The 23582-nt window shown below is 49.4% G+C and overlaps 1 protein-coding gene across 1 annotated transcript in view; it reads right to left on the reverse strand.

The window, feature by feature from the left end:
* Positions 1 to 23582, reverse strand: part of LOC116362549 (threonylcarbamoyladenosine tRNA methylthiotransferase-like) — a 60758-nt gene that overhangs the window by 36879 nt on the left and 297 nt on the right. The window contains exon 2 of the mRNA XM_031816622.1: positions 6437 to 6601. Within this exon, the coding sequence (XP_031672482.1) occupies positions 6437 to 6565 (129 nt within the window). The 5' untranslated portion in view covers positions 6566 to 6601. The remainder of the gene's footprint in view (positions 1 to 6436; positions 6602 to 23582) is intronic.

Below are 23582 nucleotides of genomic sequence, written 5' to 3' on the forward strand. Positions count from 1 at the left end.
ATAAATTCATGAACTTCTTTGAGGAAAAGATTATGATTATTAGAAAGCAAATTACGGACTCCTCTTTAAATCTGCGTATTCCTTCAAAGCTCAGTTGTCCTGAGTCTGCACAACTCTGCCAGGACCTAGGATCAAGAGAGACGCTCAAGTGTTTTAGTACTATATCTCTAGTACTACAATGATGAAAATAATCATGGCCTCTAAACCTTCAAACTGCATACTGGACCCTATTCCAACTAAACTACTGAAAGAGCTGCTTCCTGTGCTTGGCCCTCCTATGTTGAACATAATAAACGGCTCTCTATCCACCGGATGTGTACCAAACTCACTAAAAGTGGCAGTAATAAAGCCTCTCTTGAAAAAGCCAAACCTTGACCCAGAAAATATAAATACTATCGGCCTATATCGAATCTTCCACTCCTCTCAAAAGTTTTAGAAAAGGCTGTTGCGCAGCAACTCACTGCCTTCCTGAAGACAAACAATGTATACGAAATGCTTCAGTCTGGTTTTAGACCCCATCATAGCACTGAGACGGCACTTGTGAAGGTGGTAAATGACATTTTAATGGCATCGGACCGAGGCTCTGCATCTGTCCTCGTGCTCCTAGACCTTAGTGCTGCTTTAGATACCATCGATCACCACATTCTTTTGGAGAGATTGGAAACCCAAATTGGTCTACACAGACAAGTTCTGGCCTGGTTTAGATCTTATCTGTCGGAAAGATATCAGTTTGTCTCTGTGAATGGTTTGTCCTCTGACAAATCAACTGTAAATTTCGGTGTTCCTCAAGGTTCCGTTTTAGGACCACTATTGTTTTCACTATATATTTTACCTCTTGGGGATGTTATTCGAAAACATAATGTTAACTTTCACTGCTATGCGGATGACACACAGCTGTACATTTCAATGAAACATGGTGAAGCCCAAAAATTGCCCTTGCTAGAAGCATGTGTTTCAGACATAAGGAAGTGGATGGCTGCAAACCTTCTACTTTTAAACTCGGACAAAACAGAGATGCTTGTTCTAGGTCCCAAGAAACAAAGAGATCTTCTGTTGAATCTGACAATTAATCTTAATGGTTGTACAGTCATCTCAAATAAAACTGTGAAGGACCTCGGCGTTACTCTGGACCCTGATCTCTCTTTTGAAGAACATATCAAGACCATTTCAAGGACAGCTTTTTTCCATCTACGTAACATTGCAAAAATCAGAAACTTTCTGTCCAAAAATGATGCAGAAAAATTAATTCATGCTTTTGTCACTTCTAGGTTAGACTACTGCAATGCTCTACTTTCCGGCTACCCGGATAAAGCACTAAATAAACTTCAGTTAGTGCTAAATACGGCTGCTAGAACCAATACGGCCTGACTAGAACCAAAAAATGTGATCATATTACTCCAGTGCTAGCCTCCCTACACTGGCTTCCTGTCAAAGCAAGGGCTGATTTCAAGGTTTTACTGCTAACCTACAAAGCATTACATGGGCTTGCTCCTACCTATCTCTCTGATTTGGTCATGCCGTACATACCTACACGTACGCTACGGTCACAAGACGCAGGCCTCCTAATTGTCCCTAGAATTTCTAAGCAAACAGCTGGAGGCAGGGCTTTCTCCTATAGAGCTCCATTTTTATGGAACGGTCTGCCTACCCATGTGAGAGACGCAGACTCGGTCTCAACCTTTAAGTCTTTATTGAAGACTCATCTCTTCAGTGGGTCACATGATTGAGTGTAGTCTGGCCCAGGAGTGGGAAGGTGAACGGAAAGGCTCTGGAGCAACGAACCGCCCTTGCTGTCTCTGCCTGGCCGGTTCCCCTCTTTCCACTGGGATTCTCTGCCTCTAACCCTATTACAGGGGCTGAGTCACTGGCTTACTGGGGCTCTCTCATGCCGTCCCTGGAAGGGGTGCGTCACCTGAGTGGGTTGATTCACTGATGTGGTCATCCTGTCTGAGTTGGCGCCCCCCCTTGGGTTGTGCCATGGCGGAGATCTTTGTGGGCTATACTCAGCCTTGTCTCAGGATGGTAAGTTGGTGGTTGAAGATATCCCTCTCATGGTGTGGGGGCTGTGCTTTGGCAAAGTGGGTGGGGTTATATCCTTCCTGTTTGGCCCTGTCCGGGGGTGTCCTCGGATGGGGCCACAGTGTCTCCTGACCCCTCCTGTCTCAGCCTCCAGTATTTATGCTGCAGTAGTTTATGTGTCGGGGGGCTAGGGTCAGTTTGTTATATCTGGAGTACTTCTCCTGTCCTATTCGGTGTCCTGTGTGAATCTAAGTGTGCGTTCTCTAATTCTCTCCTTCTCTCTTTCTTTCTCTCTCTCAGAGGACCTGAGCCCTAGGACCATGCCCCAGGACTACCTGACATGATGACTCCTTGCTGTCCCCAGTCCACCTGGCCACTACTCCAGTTTCAACTGATCTGCCTTATTATTATTCGAACATGCTGGTCATTTATGAACATTTGAACATCTTGGCCATGTTCTGTTATAATCTCCACCCGGCAGAGCCAGAAGAGGACTGGCCACCCCACAGATGCTCTCTCTAATTCTCTCTTTCTTTCTCTCAGAGGACCTGAGCCCTAGGACCATGCCCCAGGACTACCTGACATGATGACTCCTTGCTGTCCCCAGTCCACCTGACCGTGCCTCTGCGCCAGTTTCAACTTCCACCTGACTGTGCTGCTGCTCCAGTTTAAACTGTTCTGCCTTATTATTATTCGACCATGCTGGTCATTTATGAACATTTGAACATCTTGGCCATGTTCTGTTATAATCTCCACCTGGCACAGCCAGAAGAGGACTGGCCACCCCACATAGCCTGGTTCCTCTCTAGGTTTCTTCCTAGGTTTTGGCCTTTGTAGGGAGTTTTTCCTAGCCACCGTGCTTCTACACCTGCATTGCTTGCTGTTTGGGGTTTTAGGCTGGGTTTCTGTACAGCACTTTGAGATATCAGCTGATGTACAAAGGGCTATATAAATACATTTGATTTGATTTGTAACACCCTGTATATAGCCTCCACATTGACTCTGTACCGGTACCCCCTGTATATAGCCTCCACATTGACTCTGTACCGGTACCCCCTGTATATAGCCTCCACATTGACTCTGTACCGGTACCCCCTGTATAGAGAGCCCTGGCTCTGATCTGACCACATCTTAGCCTGCAGACCCACTGACCCCCCCCCCCCCCCCCATGGTACTGTACAGGTCAGGCTACGTTGTGCACCTATGTGTCTATGTTTGTAAACACTGAGTGTCTGACTGTCTGAGTGTGTACTGCACACTAATGTATGTTAGATGGATAAAAAACAGGGTTCACTAACTGCTTCCAATTCTGAAATAGCTCTTCAAGCTGCCCATTTCATTTACATTTTAAAGATATCTGAAATAATAAACCTTAAAGAGTAGATTATTTTTTAATTGAGTAGATTAATCATACAGAAGGGCTCTGAGTGATTAGCTGGTGAACCCGGCATCATCTAGTGAAGGACCTGTCAGGCTGATAGACAGTACTTAAGGCATCATCTAGTGAAGGACCTGTCAGGCTGATAGACAGTATTTAAGGCATCATCTAGTGAAGGACCTGTCAGGCTGATAGATAGTATTTAAGGCATCATCTAGTGAAGGACCTGTCAGGCTGATAGATAGTATTTAAGGCATCATCTAGTGAAGGACCTGTCAGACTGATAGACAGTACTTAAGGCATCATCTAGTGAAGGACCTGTCAGGCTGATAGATAGTATTTAAGGCATCATCTAGTGAAGGACCTGTCAGGCTGATAGATAGTATTTAAGGCATCATCTAGTGAAGGACCTGTCAGACTGATAGACAGTACTTAAGGCATCATCTAGTGAAGGACCTGTCAGGCTGATAGATAGTATTTAAGGCATCATCTAGTGAAGGACCTGGCAGGCTGATAGGTAGTCCTTAAGGCATCATCTAGTGAAGGACCTGTCAGGCTGATAGACAGTACTTAAGGCTCCATTTATAAAACCAGTGATTAAAGTGATTAAAAGATGGAGTGGCCTGCCCGACTGCCTGTCTGTCCCGTCCGTGAATTCTATCTAAGAACTATTGTAAGGAGGAACAGATGGCCTAGGAGCAGACACAGTGTGAGTTCAGACTGGCACCCAATTCCCTACTGTATATAGTAGGACTACTTTAGACCAATAGTCAATGAGGCTGAGAGAGGAGAGGAGAGTTTCGCTAGCAGCTTCATTTAAGCATCTCCAGAGAGCCTAAATCAAGTCCTTCATTCTACCAGACACTTCGGAGTGGACTAGTCTTATCTATTCAGATTGGTGTTGTCACCATTTCAATGTCACCATTCCAATGTCACCATTACAGTGTCACCATTCCAGTGTCACCATTCCAATGTCACCATTCCAGTGTCACCATTCCAGTGTCACAATTCCAATGTCACCATTCCAGTGTCACCATTCCAATGTCACCATTCCAGTGTCACCACTCCAATGTCACCATTCCAGTGTCACCATTCCAGTGTCACCATTCCAATGTCACCATTCCAGTGTCACCATTCCAGTGTCACCATTCCAATGTCACCATTCCAGTGTCACCATTCCAGTGTCACCATTCCAATGTCACCATTCCAGTGTCACCATTCCAGTGTCACCATTCCAGTGTCACCATTCCACCATACTAGATGTAAGAAATCACGAAACAGACTCAAATCTGCTCCTTTAAAACCTACTTTTGTAAAAATTAAAAACACTGTGTGCTATAGCTTGCAAAAATAAACTAAATGTGACTCTGGGTGACAAGATAAGGAAGGCTGTTTTGGTCCAACATTAAGAAGGTTATTCCTCGAGACATTGAGACCACTTCCTGTTTAGGTTCCTTTGCTTCCTGGTACCGTGACAACACTAATTCAGGTAGTTACTGCTTCCTGGTACCGTGACAACACTAATTCAGGTAGTTACTGCTTCCTGGTACTGTGACAACACTAATTCAGGTAGTTACTGCTTCCTGGTACCGTGACAACACTAATTCAGGTAGTTACTGCTTCCTGGTATCGTGACAGCACTAATTCAGGTAGGTACTGCTTCCTGGTACCGTGACAACACTAATTCAGGTAGTTACTGCTTCCTGGTACCGTGACAACACTAATTCAGGTAGTTACTGCTTCCTGGTACTGTGACAACACTAATTCAGGTAGTTACTGCTTCCTGGTACCATGACAACACTAATTCAGGTAGTTACTGCTTCCTGGTACCGTGACAACACTAATTCAGGTAGTTACTGCTTCCTGGTACCGTGACAACACTAATTCAGGTAGTTACTGCTTCCTGGTACCGTGACAACACTAATTCAGGTAGTTACTGCTTCCTGGTACCGTGACAACACTAATTCAGGTAGTTACTGCTTCCTGGTACCGTGACAACACTAATTCAGGTAGTTACTGCTTCCTGGTACCGTGACAACACTAAACCAGGTAGTTACTGCTTCCTGGTACCGTGACAACACTAATTCAGGTAGTTACTGCTTCCTGGTACCGTGACAACACTAATTCAGGTAGTTACTGCTTCCTGGTACCGTGACAACACTAATTCAGGTAGTTACTGCCTTCACGCTGACTGAATGGGAGACTTTCTCCTCTGTTCATAATGTCTTTTTTTTCTGTTAATGCGATTCTTTTATTGCCTTTATTCAACCTGGTAAGCCAATGGGAAGACATGCCCTTTGACGACCTGAGATCGCTCGGCCTACCAGCTTCCTCCTGAAAAGAAAAAACTTGACCCTCTGACCTCTGAATTCAATAGGGCCATTGATGTGACAACGCATTAAGTAGGAAAGACTTCACATGGTGTTCAGGCGGATTGACGCAGTGAATGAAATGTCATTTCCAAGCCTGGACTAATAGCAATAACAGTCATGTAGTTACGGCTTCCCCATCATTTCAAATCACCTTGCACTTTGGTTCCCTTGGATGAAAAGGCACAGCTATTGGAGGAACATGGAGAAACAACTCAGAGTGTGACGGCTGCACCTGAAGTAACCCTGCCAGCCTCAGAGTGTGACGGCTGCACCTGAAGTAACCCTGCCAGCCTCAGAGTGTGACGGCTGCACCTGAAGTAACCCTGCCAGCCTCAGAGTGTGACGGCTGCACCTGAAGTAACCCTGCCAGCCTCAGAGTGTGACGGCTGCACCTGAAGTAACCCTGCCAGCCTCAGAGTGTGACGGCTGCACCTGAAGTAACCCTGCCAGCCTCAAGAGTAAACTGGCTTGAAAGACTCTTTTATTTCACGCAGAACAACAATAAAAACAACAAATCCTATATGGAAAAAAATAACCATTTTGCTGTAGGTCTGTTCCATTGTTAACTTTTGCCGTAGATATTCTCCTGTCTGAGAGAGCTACCGTTGTAGCTCTCTAATAGGAGTTGACAGAGGAGACACAAACACAGTCGTATTGAATAGGTTACCTGACTGAGGCCAGACACCTCCCCCTGCTGCAGCGGCTCGGCGATGGAGGGAGTGAACACTACGGAGCCGTCCAGCGGTCTTCCCTTCAGGAAGTGTTTGCCGGCCTCGAAGATCTCCACCTCAATCATCTTCCCCTTGAACTCTGACCTCTTGGGCACCAGCACCTGACACAGGGAATATGAAATGGGAGGGTGGTGGGGGGTTAGAGGTCAATGTGGGAAATCCATTGAACATGGGGGAAAACTGTTGTCAGAGAAGCATGGTGTAAAAACAGGTGATGGATCACCACCCGCTCAGTGTTGCAACGGTACACCTGGACACTACTGGAGGTTTCTTAAAGTCATGTGGACCAGTTTAAGAGGATTCAAATGTCCTGGTGGTGTTGGATACCAAGGAGACATGGGGAGACAGGTAGCCTAGTGGTTAGAGTGTAGGGGCGTCAGGTTGCCTAGTGGTTAGAGTGTAGGGGCGTCAGGTAGACTAGTGGTTAGAGTGTAGGGGCGTCAGGTAGCCTAGTGGTTAGAGTGTAGGGGCGTCAGGTAGCCTAGTGGTTAGAGTGTAGGGGCGTCAGGTAGCCTAGTGGTTAGAGTGTAGGGGCGTCAGGTAGACTAGTGGTTAGAGTGTGGGGACGGCAGGTAGCCTAGTGGTCAGAGTGTAGGGGCGTCAGGTTGCCTAGTGGTTAGAGTGTAGGGACGGCAGGTAGCCTAGTGGTTAGAGTGTAGGGGCGGCAGGTTGCCTAGTGGTTAGAGTGTAGAGGTGGCAGGATAGCCTAGTGGTTAGAGTGTAGGGACGGCAGGTAGCCTAGTGGTTAGAGTGTAGGGGCGTCAGGTAGACTAGTGGTTAGAGTGTAGGGACGGCAGGTAGCCTAGTGGTTAGAGTGTAGGGACGGCAGGTAGCCTAGTGGTTAGAGTGTAGGGACGGCAGGTAGCCTAGTGGTTAGAGTGTAGGGACGGCAGGTAGCCTAGTGGTTAGAGTGTAGGGACGGCAGGTAGCCTAGTGGTTAGAGTGTAGGGACGGCAGGTAGCCTAGAGGTTAGAGTGTAGGGACGGCAGGTAGCCTAGAGGTTAGAGTGTAGGGGCGGCAGGTTGCCTAGTGGTTAGAGGCAGGTAGCCTGGTGCTTAGAGGCAGGTAGCCTAGTGCTTAGAGGCAGGTAGCCTAGTGCTTAGAGGCAGGTAGCCTAGTGCTTAGAGGCAGGTAGCCTAGTGCTTAGAGGCAGGCAGCCTAGTGGTTAGAGGCAGGTAGCCTAGTGGTTAGAGGCAGGTAGCCTAGTGGTTAGAGGCAGGTAGCCTAGTGGTTAGAGGCAGGTAGCCTAGTGCTTAGAGGCAGGTAGCCTAGTGCTTAGAGGCAGGTAGCCTAGTGGTTAGAGGCAGGTAGCCTGGTGCTTAGAGGCAGGTAGCCTAGTGGTCAGAGTGTTGGACTAGTAACTGAAAGGTTGTAAGATCAACACCCTGAGCTGACAAGGTAAAAATCTGCCGTTGTGACCCTAAACAAGGCAGTTAACCCACTGTTCCCCTGAACAGGCAGTTAACCCACTGTTCCCCTGAACAGGCAGTTAACCCACTGTTCCCCTGAACAGGCAGTTAACCCACTGTTCCCCTGAACAAGGCAGTTAACCCACTGTTCCCCTAAACAAGGCAGTTAACCCACTGTTCCCCTGAACAGGCAGTTAACCCACTGTTCCCCTGAACAGGCAGTTAACCCACTGTTCCCCTGAACAAGGCAGTTAACCCCACTGTTCCCCTGAACAAGGCAGTTAACCCACTGTTCCCCTAAACAAGGCAGTTAACCCACTGTTCCCCTGACCAAGGCAGTTAACCCACTGTTCCCTTGACCAAGGCAGTTAACCCACTGTTCCCTTGACCAAGGCAGTTAACCCATAACCCACTGTTCCCTTGACCAAGGCAGTTAACCCACTGTTCCCCTGACCAAGGCAGTTAACCCACTGTTCCCCTGACCAAGGCTAGTTAACCCACTGTTCCTCTGACCAAGGCAGTTAACCCACTGTTCCCCTGACCAAGGCAGTTAACCCACTGTTCCCCTGAACAAGGCAGTTAACCCACTGTTCCCCTGAACAAGGCAGTTAACCCACTGTTCCCCTGAACAAGGCAGTTAACCCACTGTTCCCCTGAACAAGGCAGTTAACCCACTGTTCCCCTGAACAAGGCAGTTAACCCACTGTTCCCCTGAACAGGCAGTTAACCCACTGTTCCCCTGAACAAGGCAGTTAACCCACTGTTCCCCTGACCAAGGCAGTTAACCCACTGTTCCCCTGAACAAGGCAGTTAACCCACTGTTCCCCTGAACAAGGCAGTTAACCCACTGTTCCCCTGAACAAGGCAGTTAACCCACTGTTCCCCTGAACAAGGCAGTTAACCCACTGTTCCCCTAAACAAGGCAGTTAACCCACTGTTCCCCTGAACAAGGCAGTTAACCCACTGTTCCCCTAAACAAGGCAGTTAACCCACTGTTCCCCTGAACAAGGCAGTTAACCCACTGTTCCCCTGACCAAGGCAGTTAACCCCACTGTTCCCCTGAACAGGCAGTTAACCCACTGTTCCCCTGACCAAGGCAGTTAACCCACTGTTCCCCTGACCAAGGCAGTTAACCCACTGTTCCCCTGAACAAGGCAGTTAACCCCACTGTTCCCCTGACCAAGGCAGTTAACCCACTGTTCCCCTGACCAAGGCAGTTAACCCACTGTTCCCCTGAACAAGGCAGTTAACCCACTGTTCCCCTGAACAAGGCAGTTAACCCACTGTTCCCCTAAACAAGGCAGTTAACCCACTGTTCCCCTGAACAAGGCAGTTAACCCACTGTTCCCCTAAACAAGGCAGTTAACCCACTGTTCCCCTGACCAAGGCAGTTAACCCCACTGTTCCCCTGAACAGGCAGTTAACCCACTGTTCCCCTGACCAAGGCAGTTAACCCACTGTTCCCCTGACCAAGGCAGTTAACCCACTGTTCCCCTGAACAAGGCAGTTAACCCCACTGTTCCCCTGACCAAGGCAGTTAACCCACTGTTCCCCTGACCAAGGCAGTTAACCCACTGTTCCCCTGAACAAGGCAGTTAACCCCACTGTTCCCCTGACCAAGGCAGTTAACCCACTGTTCCCCTGACCAAGGCAGTTAACCCACTGTTCCCCTGAACAAGGCAGTTAACCCACTGTTCCCCTGACCAAGGCAGTTAACCCACTGTTCCCCTGAACAAGGCAGTTAACCCCACTGTTCCCCTGACCAAGGCAGTTAACCCACTGTTCCCCTGACCAAGGCAGTTAACCCACTGTTCCCCTGAACAAGGCAGTTAACCCCACTGTTCCCCTGACCAAGGCAGTTAACCCACTGTTCCCCTGACCAAGGCAGTTAACCCACTGTTCCCCTGAACAAGGCAGTTAACCCACTGTTCCCCTGAACAAGGCAGTTAACCCACTGTTCCCCTGAACAAGGCAGTTAACCCACTGTTCCCCTGAACAAGGCAGTTAACCCACTGTTCCCCTGAACAGGCAGTTAACCCACTGTTCCCCTGAACAAGGCAGTTAACCCACTGTTCCCCTGAACAAGGCAGTTAACCCACTGTTCCCCTGAACAGGGAGTTAACCCACTGTTCCCCTGAACAAGGCAGTTAACCCACTGTTCCCCTGAACAAGGCAGTTAACCCACTGTTCCCCTGAACAAGGCAGTTAACCCACTGTTCCCCTGAACAAGGCAGTTAACCCACTGTTCCCCCGAACAAGGCAGTTAACCCACTGTTCCCCTGAACAAGGCAGTTAACCCACTGTTCCCCTGAACAAGGCAGTTAACCCACTGTTCCCCTGAACAAGGCAGTTAACCCACTGTTCCCCTGAACAAGGCAGTTAACCCACTGTTCCCCCGAACAAGGCAGTTAACCCACTGTTCCCCTGAACAAGGCAGTTAACCCACTGTTCCCTGAACAAGGCAGTTAACCCACTGTTCCCCTGAACAAGGCAGTTAACCCACTGTTCCCCGGTAGGCAGTTAACCCACTGTTCCCCTGAACAAGGCAGTTAACCCACTGTTCCCCTGAACAAGGCAGTTAACCCACTGTTCCCCTGAACAAGGCAGTTAACCCCACTGTTCCCCTGACCAAGGCAGTTAACCCACTGTTCCCCTGACCAAGGCAGTTAACCCACTGTTCCCCTGAACAAGGCAGTTAACCCACTGTTCCCCTGAACAAGGCAGTTAACCCACTGTTCCCCTAAACAAGGCAGTTAACCCACTGTTCCCCTGAACAAGGCAGTTAACCCACTGTTCCCCTAAACAAGGCAGTTAACCCACTGTTCCCCTGACCAAGGCAGTTAACCCCACTGTTCCCCTGAACAGGCAGTTAACCCACTGTTCCCCTGACCAAGGCAGTTAACCCACTGTTCCCCTGACCAAGGCAGTTAACCCACTGTTCCCCTGAACAAGGCAGTTAACCCCACTGTTCCCCTGACCAAGGCAGTTAACCCACTGTTCCCCTGACCAAGGCAGTTAACCCACTGTTCCCCTGAACAAGGCAGTTAACCCCACTGTTCCCCTGACCAAGGCAGTTAACCCACTGTTCCCCTGACCAAGGCAGTTAACCCACTGTTCCCCTGAACAAGGCAGTTAACCCACTGTTCCCCTGACCAAGGCAGTTAACCCACTGTTCCCCTGAACAAGGCAGTTAACCCCACTGTTCCCCTGACCAAGGCAGTTAACCCACTGTTCCCCTGACCAAGGCAGTTAACCCACTGTTCCCCTGAACAAGGCAGTTAACCCCACTGTTCCCCTGACCAAGGCAGTTAACCCACTGTTCCCTGACCAAGGCAGTTAACCCACTGTTCCCCTGAACAAGGCAGTTAACCCACTGTTCCCCTGAACAAGGCAGTTAACCCACTGTTCCCCTGAACAAGGCAGTTAACCCACTGTTCCCCTGAACAAGGCAGTTAACCCCACTGTTCCCCTGAACAGGCAGTTAACCCACTGTTCCCCTGAACAAGGCAGTTAACCCACTGTTCCCCTGAACAAGGCAGTTAACCCACTGTTCCCCTGAACAGGCAGTTAACCCACTGTTCCCCTGAACAAGGCAGTTAACCCACTGTTCCCCTGAACAAGGCAGTTAACCCACTGTTCCCCTGAACAAGGCAGTTAACCCACTGTTCCCCTGAACAAGGCAGTTAACCCACTGTTCCCCCGAACAAGGCAGTTAACCCACTGTTCCCTGAACAAGGCAGTTAACCCACTGTTCCCCTGAACAAGGCAGTTAACCCACTGTTCCCCTGAACAAGGCAGTTAACCCACTGTTCCCCCGAACAAGGCAGTTAACCCACTGTTCCCCCGAACAAGGCAGTTAACCCACTGTTCCCCTGAACAAGGCAGTTAACCCACTGTTCCCCTGAACAAGGCAGTTAACCCACTGTTCCCTGAACAAGGCAGTTAACCCACTGTTCCCTGAACAAGGCAGTTAACCCACTGTTCCCCTGAACAAGGCAGTTAACCCACTGTTCCCCGGTAGGCAGTTAACCCACTGTTCCCCTGAACAAGGCAGTTAACCCACTGTTCCCCTGAACAAGGCAGTTAACCCACTGTTCCCCTGAACAAGGCAGTTAACCCACTGTTCCCCTGAACAAGGCAGTTAACCCACTGTTCCCCTGAACAAGGCAGTTAACCCACTGTTCCCCGGTAGGCAGTTAACCCACTGTTCCCCTGAACAAGGCAGTTAACCCACTGTTCCCCTGAACAAGGCAGTTAACCCACTGTTCCCCTGAACAAGGCAGTTAACCCCACTGTTCCCCTGACCAAGGCAGTTAACCCACTGTTCCCCTGACCAAGGCAGTTAACCCACTGTTCCCCTGAACAAGGCAGTTAACCCACTGTTCCCCTGAACAAGGCAGTTAACCCACTGTTCCCTGAACAAGGCAGTTAACCCACTGTTCCCCCGAACAAGGCAGTTAACCCACTGTTCCCCCGAACAAGGCAGTTAACCCACTGTTCCCCTGAACAAGGCAGTTAACCCACTGTTCCCCTGAACAAGGCAGTTAACCCACTGTTCCCCTGAACAAGGCAGTTAACCCACTGTTCCCCTGAACAAGGCAGTTAACCCACTGTTCCCTGAACAAGGCAGTTAACCCACTGTTCCCGGTAGGCAGTTAACCCACTGTTCCCCTGAACAAGGCAGTTAACCCACTGTTCCCCTGAACAAGGCAGTTAACCCACTGTTCCCCTGGTAGGCAGTTAACCCACTGTTCCCCTGGTAGGCAGTTAACCCACTGTTCCCCTGAACAAGGCAGTTAACCCACTGTTCCCCTGAACAAGGCAGTTAACCCACTGTTCCCCGGAACAAGGCAGTTAACCCACTGTTCCCCTGAACAAGGCAGTTAACCCACTGTTCCCCGGAACAAGGCAGTTAACCCACTGTTCCCCTGAACAAGGCAGTTAACCCACTGTTCCCCTGAACAAGGCAGTTAACCCACTGTTCCCTGAACAAGGCAGTTAACCCACTGTTCCCCTGAACAGGCAGTTAACCCACTGTTCCCCTGAACAGGCAGTTAACCCACTGTTCCCCTGAACAAGGCAGTTAACCCACTGTTCCCCTGAACAAGGCAGTTAACCCACTGTTCCCTGAACAAGGCAGTTAACCCACTGTTCCCCTGAACAAGGCAGTTAACCCACTGTTCCCCTGTACAAGGCAGTTAACCCACTGTTCCCCTGAACAAGGCAGTTAACCCACTGTTCCCCGGTAGGCAGTTAACCCACTGTTCCCCTGAACAAGGCAGTTAACCCACTGTTCCCCTGAACAAGGCAGTTAACCCACTGTTCCCCGGAACAAGGCAGTTAACCCACTGTTCCCCTGAACAAGGCAGTTAACCCACTGTTCCCCTGAACAAGGCAGTTAACCCACTGTTCCCCGGTAGGCCGTCATTGTAAATAAGAATTTGTTCTTAACTGACTTAGTTAAATAAAGGTTAAATGAAATAATGCCAGTCCCAGCCAATGGGAGTACAGTACAGCAGGGGATGTGTCCCAGCCAATGGGAGTACAGTACAGCAGGGGATGTGTCCCAGCCAATGGGAGTACAGTACAGCAGGGGATGTGTCCCAGCCAATGGGAGTACAGTACAGCAGGGGATGTGTCCCAGCCAATGGGAGTACAGTACAGCAGGGGATGTGTCCCAGCCAATGGGAGTACAGTACAGCAGGGGATGTGTCCTCCTCCAGTCCCAGCCAATGGGAGTACAGTACAGCAGGGGATGTGTCCTCCTCCAGTCCCAGCCAATGGGAGTACAGTACAGCAGGGGATGTGTCCTCCTCCGGTCCCAGCCAATGGGAGTACAGTACAGCAGGGGATGTGTCCCAGCCAATGGGAGTACAGTACAGCAGGGGATGTGTCCTCCTCCAGTCCCAGCCAATGGGAGTACAGTACAGCAGGGGATGTGTCCCAGCCAATGGGAGTACAGTACAGCAGGGGATGTGTCCTCCTCCAGTCCCAGCCAATGGGAGTACAGTACAGCAGGGGATGTGTCCTCCTCCAGTCCCAGCCAATGGGAGTACAGTACAGCAGGGGATGTGTCCTCCTCCAGTCCCAGCCAATGGGAGTACAGTACAGCAGGGGATGTGTCCCAGCCAATGGGAGTACAGTACAGCAGGGGATGTGTCCTCCTCCAGTCCCAGCCAATGGGAGTACAGTACAGCAGGGGATGTGTCCTCCTCCAGTCCCAGCCAATGGGAGTACAGTACAGCAGGGGATGTGTCCTCCTCCAGTCCCAGCCAATGGGAGTACAGTACAGCAGGGGATGTGTCCTCCTCCAGTCCCAGCCAATGGGAGTACAGTACAGCAGGGGATGTGTCCCAGCCAATGGGAGTACAGTACAGCAGGGGATGTGTCCTCCTCCAGTCCCAGCCAATGGGAGTACAGTACAGCAGGGGATGTGTCCCAGCCAATGGGAGTACAGTACAGCAGGGGATGTGTCCTCCTCCAGTCCCAGCCAATGGGAGTACAGTACAGCAGGGGATGTGTCCTCCTCCAGTCCCAGCCAATGGGAGTACAGTACAGCAGGGGATGTGTCCTCCTCCGGTCCCAGCCAATGGGAGTACAGTACAGCAGGGGATGTGTCCCAGCCAATGGGAGTACAGTACAGCAGGGGATGTGTCCTCCTCCAGTCCCAGCCAATGGGAGTACAGTACAGCAGGGGTTGTATTGTTAGACAACACATCAGTGTGCACAGCTTGCTCCTAGCAGCCCCTGGAGTAGGGGAACGGGGCTTAGTGTTCCAGCTCGGAACGCTGTGGCATTCCCAGTATTCCCAAGGCAGATATAACCCCTGTTCGTTCACAGCACATTCCTCCACTGCTCCCTGAGATTACACACTTATATATGCATCAGGTCCTATAGAAAAGTTGGATCCAACCTCCACACAATTGGATTTAAAGATGCTTGTGCAGAGGAGATTAATCTACAGGGGTTTGGGGTTGTAATGGCCTTCATTATGTTGTGGTTGGTTGGTAGTGTTGGTATTAGCCTGGCATTTAAACTGATTAGCCTGGCATTTAAACCCCCTTCCCCATCAACCCCCCCCCCTTCCACAGCCCCCCTTCAACCATCAACAGGGAAGGGGGGCTGTTGATGGGAGGAAGGGGGGGGCTGTTGATGGGGGGGGCTGTTGATGGGAGGGAAGGGAGGTGGCTGTTGATGGGAGGAAGGGGGGGCTGTTGATGGGGGGGGGGCTGTTGATGGGAGGAAGGGAGGTGGCTGTTGATGGGAGGAAGGGGGGGGCTGTTGATGGGGGAGGGGGGGCTGTTGATGGGGGAGGGGGGCTGTTGATGGGGGAGGGCTGTTGATGGGAGGAAGGGAGGTGGCTGTTGATGGGAGGAAGGGGGGGCTGTTGATGGGGGAGGGGGGGCTGTTGATGGGGGAGGGGGGCTGTTGATGGGAGGAAGGGGGGGGGCTGATGATGGGGGAGGGGAGGGGGGGCTGTTGATGGGGGAGGGGAGGGGGGCTGTTGATGGGGAGGGGGGGCTGTTGATGGGGGGGGGCTGTTGATGGGAGGAAGGGGGGGGGCTGATGATGGGGGAGGGGGGGGGGGCTGTTGATGGGGAGGGTAGGGGGGCTGTTGATGGGGGGGCTGTTGATGGGAGGAAGGGAGGTGGCTGTTGATGGGAGGAAGGGGGGGGGCTGATGATGGGGGAGGGGAGGGGGGCTGTTGATGGGGGAAGGTTGGAGGTGGGGAAATGACAGGCAGAAGGCCTGGCTTGGTGAGGAGATGTCTGAAAGGCCCTATTATGTTCCATCAAAACTCTATACTATAGAGAATATCTTTGGATCTGACAATTACTTTTTCAATTAACTGGAAAATAAATGTGTTTCCCCTGAACGCTGCTGCCCCTAATTGTCTTATTCTTTCTGTGGCTCTAAATTAAAATTCTTAAGTGTGACAATTGTTTTTTCCATTCAATTATGTAAAGTGCTCAAGGTCAAACGTTGGCATGTTCTGAGAGAGACGAGCTTTCACATCTCAACTGAACAGAAAACAGGCGGTTGGGGTGCTTGACAACGAGAACAAGTCTTCAGTCGTTTCCTTTAGAAATATCTGTATACCATGTACATTGAGGAGCCACTCATGACAGAATCCTCATATCTATATGATTTAGTGTGAGGTACTGTTGGGACCTGTTCCCAGTGGACAGCGTTGTAGTTAACTCCAGTTTATAGACATCCTTACCACGTAGTACTGTTCTCTCATGCCTGTTCAAAGGGTGTCTGGACAACAGAAAGATCCTTCCTTCCACACGGGTTATGTAAAGGATGTACAGTGTACTCAGAAAGTATTCAGACCCCTTGACTTTGTTGCGTTACAGCCTTTTTCTAAAATGGCTCAAATAAAATAAAAAAATCCTCAGCAATCTACACACAATACCCCATAATGACAGACGGAAGCCACAGCTCAGTAAAAGGCACATGACAACCCGCTTGGAGTTTACCAAAAGGCACCTAAAGACTCTCTGACCGTGAGAAACAAGATTCTCTGGTCTGATGAAACCAAGATTGAAATCTTTGGCCTAAATGCCAAGCTTCACGTCTGGAGGACACCTGGCACCATCCCTACGGTGAAGCATGGTGGTGGCAGCATCATACTGTGGGGATGTTTTTCAGCGGCAGGGACTGGGAGACTCGTCAGGATCGAGGGAAAGATGAAAGGAGCAAAGTACAGAGATCCTTGATGAAAACCTGCTCCAGAGCACTCAGGACCTCAGACTGGGGCGTAGGTTCACCTTCATACAGGACAATAACCCTAAGCACACAGCAAACACAATGCAGGAGTGGCTTCGGGACAAGTATCTGAAAGTCCTTGAGTGGCCCAGATAGATTCCGGACATTAATCAGATCGAACATCTCTGGAGAGACCTGAAAATAGCTGTGCAGCGACACTCCCCATCCAACCTGACAGAGCTTGAGAGGATCTGCAGAGAAAAATGGGAGAAACTCCCCAAATACAGGTGTGCCAAGCTTGTAGCGTCATACTGAAGAAGACTGGAGGCTGTAATCACTGCCAAAGTACTGAGTAAAGGGTCTGAATACTTATGGAAATGTGATATTTCAGTTGTTTTATTTGTAATATATTTGCACAAATAAAATAAAAACATTCTTGCTTTGTCATTGTGATGTCATTGTGGGGTATTGTGATGTCATTGTGGGGTATTGTGATGTCATTATGGGGTATTGTGATGTCATTATGGGGTATTGTGATGTCATTATGGGGTATTGTGATGTCATTGTGGGGTATTGTGATGTCATTATGGGGTATTGTGATGTCATTGTGGGGTATTGTGATGTCATTGTGGGGTATTGTGATGTCATTGTGGGGTATTGTGATGTCATTGTGGGATATTGTGATGTCATTGTGGGGTATTGTGATGTCATTGTGGGGTATTGTGATGTCATTGTGGGATATTGTGATGTCATTGTGGGGTATTGTGATGTCATTGTGGGGTATTGTGATGTCATTATGGGGTATTGTGATGTCATTGTGGGGTATTGTGATGTCATTATGGGGTATTGTGATGTCATTGTGGGGTATTGTGATGTCATTGTGGGGTATTGTGATGTCATTGTGGGATATTGTGATGTCATTGTGGGTATTGTGATGTCATTGTGGGGTATTGTGATGTCATTGTGGGGTATTGTGATGTCATTGTGGGGTATTGTGATGTCATTGTGGGGTATTGTGATGTCATTGTGGGTATTGTGATGTCATTGTGGGGTATTGTGATGTCATTGTGGGGTATTGTGATGTCATTGTGGGGTATTGTGATGTCATTGTGGGGTATTGTGATGTCATTGTGGGGTATTGTGATGTCATTGTGGGGTATTGTGATGTCATTGTGGGGTATTGTGATGTCATTGTGGGGTATTGTGATGTCATTGTGGGGTATTGTGATGTCATTGTGGGGTATTGTGATGTCATTATGGGGTATTGTGATGTCATTGTGGGGTATTGTGATGTCATTGTGGGGTATTGTGATGTCATTGTGGGGTATTGTGATGTCATTATGGGGTATTGTGATGTCATTATGGGGTATATTGTGTGTAGATTATTTTGTGTAGCTAAAAACTATTCAATTTCAGAATACGGTTGTAACTTTTATCAAAATATGGAAAACGTCAAGGGGTCTGAATACTTTCCGAATGCTCTGTATGCCTCTGCATCAGTCTTCTACCAGATGAGACCAGGTGATCGGGCTGGTGACCAGGTGAGTCTATATGATAGGGCTGGTGACCAGGTGAGTCTATATGATAGGAGTGGACAGAGGGGATGGTAACCAGGTGAGTCTATATGATAGGGCTGGTGACCAGGTGAGTCTATATGATAGGGCTGGTAACCAGGTGAGTCTATATGATAGGGCTGGTGACCAGGTGAGTCTATATGATAGGGCTGGTAACGAGGTGAGTCTATATGATAGGGCTGGTAACCAGGTGAGTCTATATGATAGGAGTGGACAGAGAGGATGGTGCGTGTGGACTGGGTGGTCGAAGGCAGCCCTTTACCAGTTGATTAAATGATGAAAAAGCTTGTTAAGGCCTGACACGAGGATCCCGTCTATTCAAACACACCAGAACACAATCTCACATAGACACACACTGTGTGTCAGCGTAAGGTGACGACTAAAGTGTCTTATTAGGATAGAGACAGTGGCTAACAGGGGAAAACAGTGCTCTGCTGTGGAAGATTAAACAGTAGCCTATACCACTTTAGATGAGCAGCAGTCGGTTGGGTCTGATAACAAACCGATCCATGTTAGATCACTGTGTTCCCGGCACCCCTGATCTGCAGAGGGCTGTGTGTTCAGAGTAGCTGGCCATGTCTCCTTTCGTTTAGGGATCATAGCACATGTCCCCCTCCCACCAACAGAATATCACACACACACACATGGAGGCACACACTCCTCTCTCTCTACACTCTCTCTTTTACCATTAAAGAAGGTATGGCAAAGACACTTCTGACAGCTTTAGAATTCCCTGCAGCTCCTTGTACACCACACCTCTCCCCTCCCTCCCCCCCCACCCCACTCTCTTCCTCCCACCCCTCTCTCCTTTACTCTCCCCTCTCCCTCCCACCCCTCTCCTCACCCTGTCCCCTCCCCACTCTCTAACACACTCCCTCTCTCCTGTGCAGCTGAATAGCAGGAGAGCAGCAGGAGAGAGGATTCATCCGTCACAATGCCCAGAGACTCTTAACAGAGACATAATGAGAATATTCCGGAGACCATCCTCGACTCACAGGACTATTCAGCAGGGGTCACCCAGCCAAGGAGAGGAGTCTTTTCTCTCTCTATCTCCCTCTCTATCCAATCCTTTTTAAGTCCTCCAATTTAGACGGTAGGAGTGAAAACAGTGAAAAGAGAGTGAGAGGAGAGTGACGGGAGAGTGAGAGGAGAGTGACGGGGAGAGTGAAGGGAGAGTGAGAGGAGAGTGAGAGGAGAGTGAGGGGAGAGTGAGAGGAGAGTGAGAGGAGAGTGACGGGAGTGTGAGAGGAGAGTGAGAGGAGAGTGAAGGGAGAGTGAGAGGAGAGTGAGAGGAGAGTGGCGGGAGAGTGAGAGGAGAGTAAGAGGAGAGTGAGGGGAGAGTGAGAGGAGAGTGAGAGGAGAGTGAAGGGAGAGTGAGAGGAGAGTGAAGGGAGAGTGAGAGGAGAGTGAAGGGAGAGTGAGAGGAGAGTGAAGGGAGAGTGAGAGGAGAGTGAAGGGAGAGTGAGAGGAGAGTGAAGGGAGAGTGAGAGGAGAGTGAAGGGAGAGTGAGAGGAGAGTGAGGAGAGTGAGAGGAGAGTGAGAGGAGAGTGAAGGGAGAGTGAGAGGAGAGTGAGAGGAGAGTGAAGGGAGATTGAGAGGAGAGTGAGAGGAGAGTGAAGGGAGAGTGAGAGGAGAGTGAGAGGAGAGTGAGAGGAGAGTGAGAGGAGAGTGAAGGGAGAGTGAGAGGAGAGTGAGAGGAGAGTGAGAGGAGAGTGAAAGACAGGAATGTCAGATCTTCTGTGGTGGCTGGTAGGCAGGCTGTCTTTATGATGCCCGCCAGAGGTGGTTCGGGTTCAGGTCAGGGTCAGACAAGCACAGATCACTTTGCTGAACAGGCAACAAGCAAAGGGACAGATCTAATACCTCAGCTCCAGACTCCACTAGCTCTGGACAGTTTATTAGGTACACCACCCCCGTTCGCAAAAATGGATCCCTCCTACAAGTCAAGAGGCCGTGACGTGCTCTATAAAGCAGGCAGACAGGCATCAAGGCATTCAGTTACCCTTCTATTGAACGTTAGAACGGGCAAAACCAGTGACCGAACCGACTTTGAGCGCGGTATGATCGTGGCTGCCAGGCGAGTCGGATCCAGTATCTCGCCTGGTCCGACGAATCCCGGGTTCTTGTTGCGTCATACTGATGGCAGAGTCAGGATTCCACTAAGATTTTAGGCTGTTCTGGAGGTAAAGGTGGGTCCGACCCGGTACTAGATGGGTGTACCTAATAAACTGTCCGGTGAATGTATATTCCCCCGGAACCACAGTCTGTAGAATATATAGGGACAGGAAGAGTGGTGGTGGTGTCTTTGAACAGACTCACAAAACAACAAGAGAGAGACAGAGAGACAGACCGACACACAGAAAGAGAGAGTGAGAGAAAGAGACACAGAAAGAGAGACAGAGAGAGAAAGAGAGACAAAGAGAGAGAGAAAAAGAGAGAGACAGAGAGAGAAAGTGAGACAGAGAGAAAGAGAGACAGAGAGAAAGAGAGACAGAGAGAGAGAAAGAGAGAGAGAAAGAGAGACAAAGAGAGAGAGACAGAGAGAGAGAGACAGAGAGTGAGACAGAGAGAGAGAAAGAGAGACAAAGAGAGAGAGAGACAGACACACAGAGAGCGAGAGAGAGAAAGAGAGACAGAGAGAGAAAGAGAGACAGAAAGAGAGACAGAGAGTGAGACAGAGAGCGAGAGAAAGAGAAAGAGAGACAGAGAGAAAGCAGGATCGAAAGAGAGAGAGACACAGAGAGTGACAGTTAAAGAGAGAGCGAGAGAAACAGAGAGAGCGGGATGCTGTGATGTGGTGTCAGGGATGGGGCTTTAAACGTTGGCTCATGGTTTTATGACATAATGGTTGAATATGAATCCCATCCATTCAGAAAGATGAAAGATGTGTTTCCAGCTGCCTGGGAGAGAAGCAGAGTAAAACAGAGACCGGTCACATGTCTAGAGACTGGTCACATGTCTAGAGACCGGTCACATGCCTAGAGACCAGTCACATGTCTAGAGACCGGTCACATGTCTAGAGACTGGTCACATGTCTAGAGACCGTCCCCATGTCTAGAGACCGGTCACATGTCTAGAGACCGGTCACATGTCTAGAGACCGGTCACATGTCTAGAGACCGGTCACATGCCTAGAGACCGGTCCCATGTCTAGAGACCGGTCCCATGTCTAGAGACGGGTCACATGCCTAGAGACCGGTCCCATGTCTAGAGGACTGGTCCCATGTCTAGAGACCGGTCACATGTCTAGAGACGGGTCACATGCCTAGAGACGGGTCACATGCCTAGAGACCAGTCACAATGTCTAGAGACCGGTCACATGCCTAGAGACCGGTCCCATGTCTAGAGACCGGTCACATGTCTAGAGACCGGTCACATGTCTATAGACCGGTCACATGTCTATAGACCAGTCACATGTCTAGAGACCGGTCACATGTCTAGAGACCGGTCACATGTCTAGAGACCGGTCACATGTCTAGAGACCGGTCACATGTCTAGAGACCGGTCACATGTCTAGAGACCGGTCACATGTCTAGAGACCGGTCACATGTCTAGAGACCGGTCACATGTCTAGAGACCGGTCACATGTCTAGAGACAGTAACATGTCATTGTGTACTCAGCCCTCTAGACAGCTCCTGATTTAGAAAAAATTTTTTTTTTAGAGAGGTGGGTGGGTTTGGAAAAACCTTTGACTAAGATCAAACTGCCAACAGTCCACCTGGAGCTACAGCAACTAGATGACACTAGTAACTACATTTATAGCCCAGAGACAAGACCGGCAGGGAGAACAAGTATCACTGCTCTCTTCCAGTCCCTTTTTTTAAAAGCACAACTTCAAACATGTTTTTGATGATTGTTAACACGGGGGTAAATTTATTTATTTGAAGGGATGTTTGACAAGGAGACGAGGGGAGCTTTGAAGCCATGTGCAGCAGGGTGCTGTGGGATGTTCAGCTGGAATGTGGCTAAAGGCTGGAAGGATGAAGGCTGGACTGAATGTTTGCACATTAAAAGCAGGAGATTAGTCTTATTATCAGTTGCCAAAACTGGAGGGCCTCCATGTGATTGATTACAAGCCTAGCTAACCTGGGGGTAACCACCTGCATTACAAGCTAAGCTAACCTGGTGTAACCACCTGCATTACAAGCTAAGCTAACCTGGGGGTAACCACCTGCATTACAAGCTAAGCTAACCTGGTGTAACCACCTGCATTACAAGCTAAGCTAACCTGGGGGTAACCACCTGCATTACAAGCTAAGCTAACCTGGGGGTAACCACCTGCATTACAAGCTAAGCTAACCTGGGGATAACCACCTGCATTACAAGCTAAGCTAACCTGGGGGTAACCACCTGCATTACAAGCTAAGCTAACCTGGTGTAACCACCTGTATTACAAGCTAAGCTAACCTGGGGGTAACCACCTGCATTACAAGCTAAGCTAACCTGGGGATAACCACCTGCATTACAAGCTAAGCTAACCTGGTGTAACCACCTGTATTACAAGCTAAGCTAACCTGGTGTAACCACCTGCATTACAAGCTAAGCTAACCTGGGGCTAACCACCTGCATTACAAGCTAAGCTAACCTGGGGGTAACCACCTGCATTACAAGCTAAGCTAACCTGGGGGTAACCACCTGCATTACAAGCTAAGCTAACCTGGGGTAACCACCTGCATTACAAGCTAAGCTAACCTGGGGGTAACCACCTGCATTACAAGCTAAGCTAACCTGGGGGTAACCACCTGCATTACAAGCTAAGCTAACCTGGGGGTAACCACCTGCATTACAAGCTAAGCTAACCTGGTGTAACCACCTGCATTACAAGCTAAGCTAACCTGGGGGTAACCACCTGCATTACAAGCTAAGCTAACCTGGTGTAACCACCTGCATTACAAGCTAAGCTAACCTGGGGTAACCACCTGCATTACAAGCTAAGCTAACCTGGGGGTAACCACCTGCATTACAAGCTAAGCTAACCTGGGGGTAACCACCTGCATTACAAGCTAAGCTAACCTGGGGGTAACCACCTGCATTACAAGCTAAGCTAACCTGGTGTAACCACCTGCATTACAAGCTAAGCTAACCTGGGGGTAACCACCTGCATTACAAGCTAACCTAACCTGGGTTAGAGTGTTGGACTAGTAACTGAAAGGTTGCAAGTTCGAATCCCCGAGCTGACAAGGTACAAATCTGTCGTTCAGTTAACCTGTCATTCTGTCCCTGAACAAGGCAGTTAACCCACTGTTCCAAGGCCGTCATTGAAAATAAGAATTTGTTCAGTCAAACCCAATGTTTCCATGGTGATGTCGTGTATAAGAGTACAGACAGTCAAACCCAATGTTTCCACGGTGATGACGTGTATAAGAGACAGTCAAACCCAATGTTTC

Source organism: Oncorhynchus kisutch, unplaced genomic scaffold (assembly GCF_002021735.2).
Source record: "Oncorhynchus kisutch isolate 150728-3 unplaced genomic scaffold, Okis_V2 scaffold840, whole genome shotgun sequence".
Taxonomy (NCBI): Eukaryota; Metazoa; Chordata; class Actinopteri; order Salmoniformes; family Salmonidae; genus Oncorhynchus; species Oncorhynchus kisutch.